Consider the following 11,300-nt stretch of genomic DNA (forward strand, 5'->3'; position numbering starts at 1 on the left):
TTTCTAGTTTTTGTCTAATTGATACAAAGTATGGCTTATATTATGTCTTAGTGTACCGGAAAATAAAGTGATACAATTTCCATTCTGGTGACGTCTAAGGCAGACAGCCAGCTTTATACAAAAGGCCCTTAATCAGACCCTGATGTCGGCTTGTTGTTCTCAGTCTCCTCATACCACACCCCCAACACACTGGTACACACAGCAGAGCTTCTGCATTTCCCAAACAGAGATTACGAGTGCTGAAGCCATGAAGCTTTGGATCTTGCTGGTTTTGCGACAACTACTGTCTCTTCAGACGGCCCATAGCAAACAAGGTGGGGAATTAGCCTGCCGGCCAGTGACGGTGGACTTCTGTCAAGATGTGGGACACAACACCATCTTCCAGCCGACCAGGGCTCGAGGCTACAGCCTGAGGCAGCTTCATCAGATTGTGGAGACTGGCTGTTCACCAGACATCACCATCTTCATGTGCGGAGTTGTTGACCCGGAGTGTGTCTCAGAAGGAAACCACAATGTAACGCCATGTAGAGCTTTTTGTGAGAGAGTGAAGCGGGACTGTGATCCTGTCCTAAAAGAGAAACGTATAGATTGGCCGGCGAAAATTCAATGTTCAACTTTACCGGAACATGACTGTGCAAATGTAAGTATAAACAGATCTAGAAGTGTGGCATTACCAAGGCTAAAGAAGCGGTTAACATAATGCTTTACGTGTATTTTTGTGACACATTTCCTGTTCCTGCTTTTTGACCCATTATGTCACAATGTGTTTTTGTCCTAATAACACCCCTGCCTCTTTTTAGCCAAAACCTTTATTAAACTCAATTAATTTATTTTATTGTTGATTCTCTTAGGGACAGGATAGCACTCCCCCAACAAGCCCCCCTGGAACATGTGAGCCAATCACTGTCCCTCTCTGTGAAGACCTACCTTACAAGGAAACTGTCATGCCCAACATTCTGGGCCACATCAACCAGGAGGAAGCAGGCCTCCATGTGCACCAGTTTTTCCCACTTGTGAAAGTGCAATGCTCTCCTCACCTGAAGACCTTCCTCTGTGCACTGCACACTCCTAGGTGCTTGTCAGGGAGAGCGGCCACTCCCTGCAGATGGCTTTGTGAACAAGCAAGGTTGGGCTGCGAACAACTTATGGCCAGGTTTGGCTTTGCGTGGCCAGATCAGATGAATTGTACCAGATTTCCAACTGAATCATGCCAAGATGTGAGTCTACATCTATGATTTTGTAAAGACTTTCACCAAATACAATTCTAAACATTAGTTGATTGAATGATAAACATGTCATATTGTGCTCTATAACAAAGTACACTCATAGATCTAGACTATGTTTAGAGAGTTAGGATTAAATAATATGCGTCTATATAATATGTTTTGCTGTGTATAGTATAACGTGACCAGTGCGGGGAGGACGTGTGAAGACATCACAGTGCCCATGTGCAGAGGGCTCTCATACAACCAGACGGTTATGCCAAACATCCTGGAACACCAGACTCAAGGAGAAGCTGCCATCAAGATCGCTCCCTTCAACCCTCTGGTTGAAAGCCAGTGCTCAGTTGATATACGCTTCTTCTTGTGTTCAGTCTACGCCCCCCAGTGCGTGGGAGGGGAAATGCAGCGTCCCTGCAGGTCCCTCTGTGAGAGAGCCAAGCTGGGCTGCGAGAGGTTGATGAGTGATCTTGGGGTGACAACACTGAGCTGTGACTCCTTTCCAGAGGAGGGGTGTGTGAGCGTAAGTAACAGAACCATTGTTTATATACATATATAATATCCTACAAATTAAATGTATAAATAGAAGTGGACTAACTTTGAGTAAATCAATAGTGAGCGCTCACAAATAAACACATCAAGTTTGAAACTTTACCTTTGTAAATTGTTTATCTCAACGCCTTCAGTGTCTTTGGTCAGTTAAGTTTATCACCTGTACATCTTTAGATATATCCTCCACATTCAAGTCACAATTGCCCACTGGTGACCTTCACCCTTCCTCTCTTTGACTTTGACTTCTTGACTTTCTATTTTATACTTATTATACTTATTTATACTATCTTGTTATTATCTAGCACACTCACAGGAGCAAAACAGAAAGAAACATTTCATGCAAAGTATTCTGTATTTCTGTATGACAAATAATAAAGAAACTTGAAACTTTGTCCTCCTCCATCTCTTTCACTGGTGACCTCCGCCCTTCCTCTCTTTGTCCTCCTCCATCTCCTTCACTGGTGACCTTCACCCTTCCTCTCTTTGTCCTCCTCCATCTCTTTCACTGGTGACCTTCACTCTTCCTCTCTTTGTCCTCCTCCATCTCTTTCACTGGTGACCTTCACTCTTCCTCTCTTTGTCCTCCTCCATCTCTTTCACTGGTGACCTTCACCCTTCCTCTCTTTGTCCTCCTCCATCTCTTTCACAGGAAGACAGTCATCCCAAGGTGTGTTACAACAAATAATTTCCCAAACCTGACATTAAAACTGATACAGTATCACCTCCCTCAAAAGACCTTGACTTATCAATTTTAAACACAAAGTGTTCATGTTAATTATAAGAAAATAGAACAATTTACGCTCTGTTGTATTTGCTATGAGTTTGCTCAACTTTACAAGAACATGACTCTGGAAATGTAAGTATAAACAGATCTAGAAGTGTGGCATTACCAAGGCTAAAGAGGTTAACAGAATGCTTTAAGTGTATTATTGTGACACATTTCCTGTTTCCCTGCTCTTTGACCCATTATGTCACAATGTGTTTTTGTCCTAATAACACCCCTGCCTCCTTTTTAGCCAAAACCTTTATTAAACTTAATTTATTTATTTGATTGTTGATTCTCTCAGGGACAGGAGAGCACTCCCCCAACAAGCCCCCCTGGAACATGTGAGCCAATCACTGTCCCTCTCTGTGAAGACCTACCTTACAAGGAAACTGTCATGCCCAACATTCTGGGCCACATCAACCAGGAGGAAGCAGGCCTCCATGTGCACCAGTTTTTCCCACTTGTGAAAGTGCAATGCTCTCCTCACCTGAAGACCTTCCTCTGTGCACTGCACACTCCTAGGTGCTTGTCAGGGAGAGCGGCCACTCCTTGCAGATGGCTTTGTGAACAAGCAAGGTTGGGCTGCGAACAACTTATGGCCAGGTTTGGCTTTGCGTGGCCAGATCAGATGAATTGTACCAGATTTCCAACTGAATCATGCCAAGATGTGAGTCTACATCTATGATTTTGTAAAGACTTTCACCAAATACAATTCTAAACATTAGTTGATTGAATGATAAACATGTCATATTGTGCTCTATAACAAAGTACACTCATAGATCTAGAAGACTATGTTTAGAGAGTTAGGATTAAATAATATGCGTCTATATAATATGTTTTGCTGTGTATAGTATAATGTGACCAGTGCGGGGAGGACGTGTCAAGACATCACAGTGCCCATGTGCAGAGGGCTCTCATACAACCAGACGGTTATGCCAAACATCCTGGAACACCAGACTCAAGGAGAAGCGACCATCAAGATCGCTCCCTTCAACCCTCTGGTTGAAAGCCAGTGCTCAGTTGATATACGCTTCTTCTTGTGTTCAGTCTACGCCCCCCAGTGCGTGGGAGGGGAAATGCAGCGTCCCTGCAGGTCCCTCTGTGAGAGAGCCAAGCTGGGCTGCGAGAGGTTGATGAGTGATCTTGGGGTGACACTGAGCTGTGACTCCTTTCCAGAGGAGGGGTGTGTGAGCGTAAGTAACAGAACCATTGTTTATATACATATATAATATCCTACAAATTAAATGTATAAATAGAAGTGGAATAACTTTGAGTAAATCAATAGTGAGCGCTCACAAATAAACACATCAAGTTTGAAACTTTACCTTTGTAAATTGTTTATCTCAACGTCTTACATGTCTTTGGTCAGTTAAGTTTATCACCTGTACATCTTTAGATATATCCTCCACATTCAAGTCACAATTGCCCACTGGTGACCTTCACCCTTCCTCTCTTTGACTTTGACTTCTTGACTTTCTATTTTATACTTATTATACTTATTTATACTATCTTGTTATTATCTAGCACACTCGCAGGAGCAAAACAGAAAGAAACATTTCATGCAAAGTATTCTGTATTTCTGTATGACAAATAATAAATAAACTTGAAACTTTGTCCTCCTCCATCTCTTTCACTGGTGACCTTCACTCTTCCTCTCTTTGTCCTCCATCTCTTTCACTGGTGACCTTCACTCTTCCTCTCTTTGTCCTCCTCCATCTCTTTCACAGGAAGACAGTCATCCCAAGGTGCGTTACAACAAATAATTTCCCAAACCTGATATTAAAACTGATACAGTATCACCTCCCTCAAAAGACCTTGACTTATCAATTTTAAACACACAGTGTTCATGTTATTTATAAGAAAATAGAACAATTTACGCTGTGTTGTATTTGCTATGAGTTTGCCGGCAAAGATTCATTACTCAACTTTACCAGAACATGACTCTGGAAATGTAAGTATAAACAGATCTAGAAGTGTGGCATTACCAAGGCTAAAGAGAATGTTAATAGAATGCTTTAAGTGTATTTTTGTGACACATTTCCTGTTTTCCTGCTCTTTGACCCATTGTCACAATTAGTGCTGTCAGGCGATTAAAAAAAATTATCTAATTAATTACAGTATTTGTAATTAATTAATCTAATTAATCACATTTTAATCGCATAACCTTTTTAGGCCTGATATTCTATAATCATATTTCAAATGGCATGTGTCCGGATGGCAGAATTCAGTACTGTATCTACAAAACCTTCTGTTTAATCATCTTCCATGTATTCATTTGCTTAGATTTTTCAGGTCTGGTCAATTTTAGCATGGTGTTATTCACAGTCAAAGATTTTTTTTTAATTGATATTCTCATTTGGTTCATTACAATTTACAATTTGAGTTAATTTTCATAACGTGATAATTTGCTGTGTAATTAATTAATCTAATTAACCCAATAAACTGACAGCCCTAGTCACAATGTGTTTTTGCTCTAATAACACCCTGCATCTTTTTAGCCTAAACCTTTATTATACTTAATAAATGTATTTATTGTTGATTCTCTCAGGGACAGGAGAGCACTCCCCCAACAAGCCCCCCTGGAACATGTGAGCCAATCACTGTCCGTCTCTGTGAAGACCTACCTTACAAGGAAACTGTCATGCCCAACATTCTGGGCCACATCAACCAGGAGGAAGCAGGCCTCCATGTGCACCAGTTTTTCCCACTTGTGAAAGTACAATGCTCTCCTCACCTGAAGACCTTCCTCTGTGCACTGCACACTCCTAGGTGCTTGTCAGGGAGAGCGGCCACTCCTTGCAGATGGCTTTGTGAACAAGCAAGGTTGGGCTGCGAACAACTTATGGCCATGTTTGGTTTTCCATGGCCAGATCGGATGAATTGTACCAGATTTCCAACTGAATCATGCCAAGATGTGAGTCTACATCTATGATTTTGTAAAGACTTTCACCAAATTCAAAAATGTTTTGGGGTGGCACTCTACCTCTTAGTCATACATGTATACATGTCATTTTACAACGAGACACACTGACTCACTACATTTGTGTCTTATGTTATTCATTTTATGTCATTTTTAATTATATAAATGTTCTCTTTTCAGTACATCCAAACAACCATAATGTGAGACCAAACGTCTTCATCATCACCATGAAGGAAATGTTTAACTGGGTTTGATGGGATGACGGGAAATACTTCTCATCTGAGAAGTTAAAGGTGCTATAGATAACATTTGTATGTAGAATAATCATGAAAAAAAATAAAACATCCAAAGAGCTTTTAGAAAGGTGCGTAATAAAAGTATTGCTTTACCCCCCAAAAGAATGATTGATTAATGAATTTATCATTTAAAAAATGTATGTAGTTGTTTACATGTTGCGTGCATGTATCCCCTCCCTACTTCCCATTTCCCCACGTGGAATGCACCTGATTGTATAAATTACATGCTGGTGCTCTAGTGCGACATCTACTGTAGTGGCTGCATGTTATCTATAGCACCTTTAACTGAATGCTGAACAAAACACAATATGGCTTTGGACCGTTATTCAAATATTTTATTTTCACTTATAGTTGTCATTTTTAGTTTAGTTTAATTTTTGTAAACGTTCACTGTTTAGCTCTATTTAGTTTTAGATATAATTGTTACTTTTTAATGGTCGTGGCTATATGGCTATATGGTGTATGTTAAATCCTGAAGATGGGCTCTCAACTCTTGTTTAACCCTCCCAAAATAATTGTATTTGGAATAGGGCTGTCAGTTTATCGCGTTAATTAGATTAATTAATTACACAGCTAATTATCGCATTATGAAAATTAACTAAAAATGCATTCCTGTGAGTCTGTTTATATCACTATTAAGTGTTTATATACATTATATAGCGATATATATATATGCATAAGTATATTGTTATTATGCATTTATGTTGGTGTTACTTTGTCAGCTTATGTCGCTGTCCTTTGTTCTATTGCAGGGTGTCCTCATCCTTGTCATTAAATACTGAAACTGAAACATCAAGGAGTGTATTTCTTCACATATGATCAATTCCTCAACCATTTTCATTGAAGGAAATGAGAATCACATCTCCCCTATTCAGATATAACTAAATCTTGCTGTCACTCATTCATCTAAATTGTATAATGAACTGTACTAATATTATAAATGTATTGATTGAGGATATAACAAGAAAATCCATGAGTTAGAGACAGCGCTGTTTGTTTATCCTGTGATGTAAGATATATAGGTACACATTTTCTTTATGTATAAATGTTTTATTTTATCGCCAGTCTTTTTCTTGCCTGCTTTATTATGCAAGTTTTGAAAATATGTTCTAATCTGTTTGTACAGTAAATATACCAATAATGAGTATGTCTTTGGGAATGGTCATACAAATTGTTGTCATAAATCCTTAAGCCATTCTGCTGTTTTCAGTCCAAACAAAACTGTCTCCAAAACATTCCTGAAGTAGACTTGATCTACATATTATGAGCCCATGACTGAGCATTTATAAACGTCTAACCTCACATGTTCGGTCTACAGTAAAGGGATAGTTCTTTTAGTAAATCTTTGGAACCGTAGCCCTACTTCCTACTTACATGTACGTATCAATGATTATGCTGATTGGTCTCAGCACAATCCATGCGTCATACTAACCCCATCTAGTTAGCCACAAACTAATTGCAAAGTCAATGGGGTCAAGCTCCCATCTGTACATGCTGACTGAGGCTAGTGAAATCTACTTTGTGTGCACTGTGGAGTCAATTTCAACGAGCTTCAGTCAGCTTGTACGGACAGCAGCTTGTTGACATTGACTTTGGATTGTGGCTAACTGGCCAGAACTAGTATGAGGACCAGCATGGATTGTGCTGAGAAAGAACTCTACCACTCAACAACATCACTGGTGAGTAGGAAATAGGGCTTAGAGGTCCAATAATCAGAACCTTTCACACTACACAAGGTAACTCCGCTGTAATTATGCTACTCACCAGAAGATGGAGACACAGTCTTACTATTGATCTTGATAATAACTGCACATATATTGCCACAATATTATAGGGGGTTGTTCAGCTATATAAATCCAATCCATTATTATTATTATTATTATTATTATTATTATTATTATTATTATTATTATTATTATTATTATTATTATTATTATTATTATTATTATTATTATTATTATTATTATTATTATTATTATTATTATTATTATTATTATTATTATTATTATTATTATTATTATTATCATTATTATCATGTTAATGCATTTTTCTTTATTCATTTACAAGCTGCTTTTAGGCAGTTAAAATAAACACATTTTTATATACAGTATTTGGTCTTATTAATATGCAGTTTTGTGTGTGTGTGTGCGTGTGCGTGTGCGTGTGTGTGTGCATGCGATTTATACCATCATCATTGGTCTTAGTCAAACATAATATATGAGGTCAGGAACACTCGCTACCATGATTGAGAGAATGACCGAGCTGTACAGGAAACATACTGTATATATTGTATTTACCTCACTGTAAGTACCACTAAGACATTCAATATCCTGACCTCGTGTGTTTAGCCTTAGTCTTGAGAAAGTGTGTATACACATATGTATGAGTGTGTGTTTCAGACATCAGCTCTCTGTAATAAAGTGGTATTTGAGAAGCTGCATCTGAAACCAACCCTAATCCTTATTGGCTCTGCCTCTCCCCCAATCACAGGGCACGTTCACTGTCATAAATGTCCATCAGGATGGTGTAACAATGCACTTTAACCACATATCTCCGGCGCAGTCCTGTTAAAACCTTGTAACTTGGTGTTCTTCCTTGAATTGAGTGTTTGCTTATTTTTTTATTTTTTTTTATAATTACAAATAATAATAATAATAATAATAATAATAATAATAATAATAATAATAATAATAATAATAATAATAATAATAATAATAATAATAATAATAACAATTGAACATTTGCTTGGTCCCCGCCCACAAAGGCTGCTCAAAATCCATTGTATTATTTGTAAATTGTATTATATTTTTTAAAGTCTGGAGCCATCGGAACAGAAAACAAAAAAAACATGAAACATGACTTCGACCAAGAAGGGTTTAGATGTTAGTGCAGGCGTACAGGATGTCACTGTCCTCCGACCGCTTAGTTTCTGAACAGTTGTTTAGGAGAACTTCTGAGAAGAAATCAAATATATATATATACACGTATATTCTTTGAGTAATTTCAGTTAGCCTGTTGGTCAAGGGAAGGATTGTTCTGGTGAGGTAATCCATCCGATAAGAATTAACGAGTGTCGTTGTTAACAAACGTAATTGGAAAATTACACTCTACTGGAGTGGTTATTCCACTCGCTGATTGATTGGCCGGATCGGTGGTTCTGCGTGTGGTTGTTGTCATGTATGCACAGAGGGGATGTGTGTGGGGAATGCACGTCTAACATGTGTACAAACACAGTTAGTCATTAACAGGCAGGTCATCTTGGATTACCCCACGCCTTCATTTGTTTTATTTGAAGTAAATAGTCCCCTGTATTTTACTACCCCGTGCTTCTCAACCACTCTCCTCTTATTCCCCACTCTCTCTCCCCCCTTGCCCAATATGACTATGTGATTAGAGGCGGTGGCTGTTTGCACAGTTTCTCCACTCGGAGATGGGCAAGCGATGATAGGGCCTGCGACATTGTTTGCTTCTCACCTTTCTTATCATGCATTCTGCCTTGAGAGCCAGCGCCCTGCTCTCCCTTGTTTTCCTTTTCCTTGCTCTCTTTCTTGTTCTCATAGCTGTAACTATTCAGTACATACTAAATGTGTCAACTTGTCATACAAATTTGTCAACTTGCCTGTTAAATCAATGTATTTTAATCCAAACAGAGTTCTATCATATTTTTTTTTTATCCACTTTTTCTCCCATTTTTCTATATTTTCTCCCATCCCAATTTCATATCATCCAATTCAACCCTCCCCTGTCACGAACGCTGTTTCTTGCCTCCCACAAGCCGGCTGCAATGTGGACTAAGTCATACATAGCACAAGTCCCCTCCGGTACTTGAGGTAACAGCAGTCGCATCTTTTCACCTGCGCAGCTCGATCTCTCAGTGTCGAGGAGTAACGCGTGGGAGGCTCACGCTGCCCCCGACACTTCCTGATTCTACTGCGCAGGCGCACCAACCGACTTGTAGGAGTCGCTTGTTCACAACGTTCGATCCCCACCCTTCAGTTTTCCCTCCCCGTAATACGGCCAATGTGTATTACTGCGGACGACCAGCTAAACTGAAAACAATGCGCGAATCCTAGCGTCTCCACACTGGTGGTGAGTGCCTTGCCCACTACACCACCTAGCCGCCCAGAGTTCTATCATACTTAAGGACAGTCAACCGGGTGGTGTCAGTAAAAAACTGATCCACGACTCTTCCTATAAAAATGCAAAATAATTCAAAGTAGCATGTCATCAGCATACATAAAACCTTTACAATTTAATCTATCACCGGCTTTGTTATCTCTTAACACTTTGATTGCCCAACCCGAGTTTTCTCGGGTTTACCCCCCGCGGGTTGAATGCCCACTCACGAGAATTCTCGTATTTTCTCGTTTATTTTTTTATTAGCAATCTGAAATCATATTTCATCAACCAAGTCTACCGTTGGAAAATCAGCCACTCCAGGCGCTCAGATGTGAAAAAAGCACCCCCTATCGTCTCCCAGATGGTAATTCACCCTTTTGGATGGGATTCAATAAAAATGAATGAGAAAAAAGAATCCGGACTCCACATTTTACTTCTCACTCACGCAGCCGGGGTCGATCAGCTTCGAATGGCGATCAGGAATTGGAATAATCCATTTGGATACCATCTAATCTCAGGTAAGGAATCTATGTTACCAGTCATAGGATAATCAGACCCGTTTTCACGGAGATATAAGCTTTTATGTGATTATGTGATATGGCTGTTTGACTCTAAGAGTGATCAGGAACTGAGAGAATCGATTTTCAGCGTGCGGCACTAGCGTGCACACGTACACATATACTATCGATAATCTAGCGTTTATTTGAAAACGATTCATAAATAGGCCGCAAAATGACAACGTTCTAGAATATTCCAGTAAAGGGGGATTATTATAGAATGTCTTCTTTTTTCAGTGAAACCGAGTGCTTTTCAAAATGCTATCAAATGGAAATGAACCGATAAAAAAACAATCTGCTTCGACAATGTTGACTGGAAATAGGTCATTGATAATGCGACGGGCAGATTAGACACATAGCCATAATTTAAAACATAGATTAGGCAATATTAACGTTAACATTGGAGTGGATGTGGGCATTCAAGCACTAAATCGTGCGCCCCTGCTGGCACTGAAAGTGTTAGCCTAGCTTAGCACAATGAATGGAAGCGGACATGACCGGTTAGCCTTCGGGAGAGGTGTTAGTTGGACAATGTCTAGGCTAACCGGTCATGTCCGCTTCCATTCAAGCTAGGCTAACATGCAGCCAGATAGCTTTACTGAATGCACAGAAAGGAAACTGGTATCTATCTTATTGTCTCTCTCTGGAGAAGACGGTAAGCTAATTTCCCAATGATGGCCGTGATCAACCTAGAGGTCACAATAGGTCTTTTTATGTTTCAAGAAGTGGTGTCACTGAGAGTGCAAGAGCTGAGTACTCACAATATCTAGACCTTTTCCAGGTAAGCTAGCATGACGTGGTTGGTATCTATCTATAGATTCCTTAAGGACTCATGGTTTCATAATGATACCTTCTTTGCTCTACTGTAGT

The 11,300-nt window shown here is 39.5% G+C and overlaps 1 protein-coding gene across 3 annotated transcripts; it reads left to right on the top strand.

Annotated features, from left to right (window-relative positions):
• Window positions 1-244: 244 nt before the first annotated feature.
• LOC311245875 (uncharacterized protein) lies at window positions 245-6,537 on the top strand. 3 transcript variants are annotated; one of them, XM_084335900.1, is made up of 9 exons: window positions 245-640; window positions 852-1,217; window positions 1,399-1,743; window positions 2,422-2,439; window positions 2,840-3,205; window positions 3,390-3,731; window positions 4,266-4,283; window positions 5,087-5,452; window positions 5,639-6,537. In XM_084335900.1, exons 1-9 carry the CDS (start codon window positions 248-250, stop codon window positions 5,660-5,662), a joined length of 2,238 nt encoding a protein of 745 aa, XP_084192026.1. In that variant the 5' UTR covers window positions 245-247; the 3' UTR covers window positions 5,663-6,537. The 3 variants fall into 3 exon arrangements, with proteins under 3 accessions (XP_084192026.1, XP_084192027.1, XP_084192028.1); XM_084335901.1 differs by lacking the exon at window positions 2,422-2,439; XM_084335902.1 differs by lacking the exon at window positions 245-640 and having other exon boundaries at window positions 1,133-1,217; window positions 1,595-1,743.
• The last annotated feature ends 4,763 nt before the right edge of the window (window positions 6,538-11,300 follow it).

Source organism: Notolepis coatsorum (genome assembly GCF_963971535.1).
Source record: "Notolepis coatsorum genome assembly, chromosome: 19".
Taxonomy (NCBI): domain Eukaryota; kingdom Metazoa; phylum Chordata; class Actinopteri; order Aulopiformes; family Paralepididae; genus Notolepis; species Notolepis coatsorum.

Excerpts from the sequence above, each read along its gene's own strand:
- LOC311245875 (XM_084335900.1), top strand. The coding sequence starts at position 248 with ATGAAGCTTTGGATCTTGCTGGTTTTGCGACAACTACTGTCTCTTCAG. Across the intron at positions 1,218-1,398 it reads CAACTGAATCATGCCAAGAT|TATAACGTGACCAGTGCGGG; the intron begins GTGAGTCTACAT and ends TGCTGTGTATAG. Across the intron at positions 3,206-3,389 it reads CAACTGAATCATGCCAAGAT|TATAATGTGACCAGTGCGGG; the intron begins GTGAGTCTACAT and ends TGCTGTGTATAG.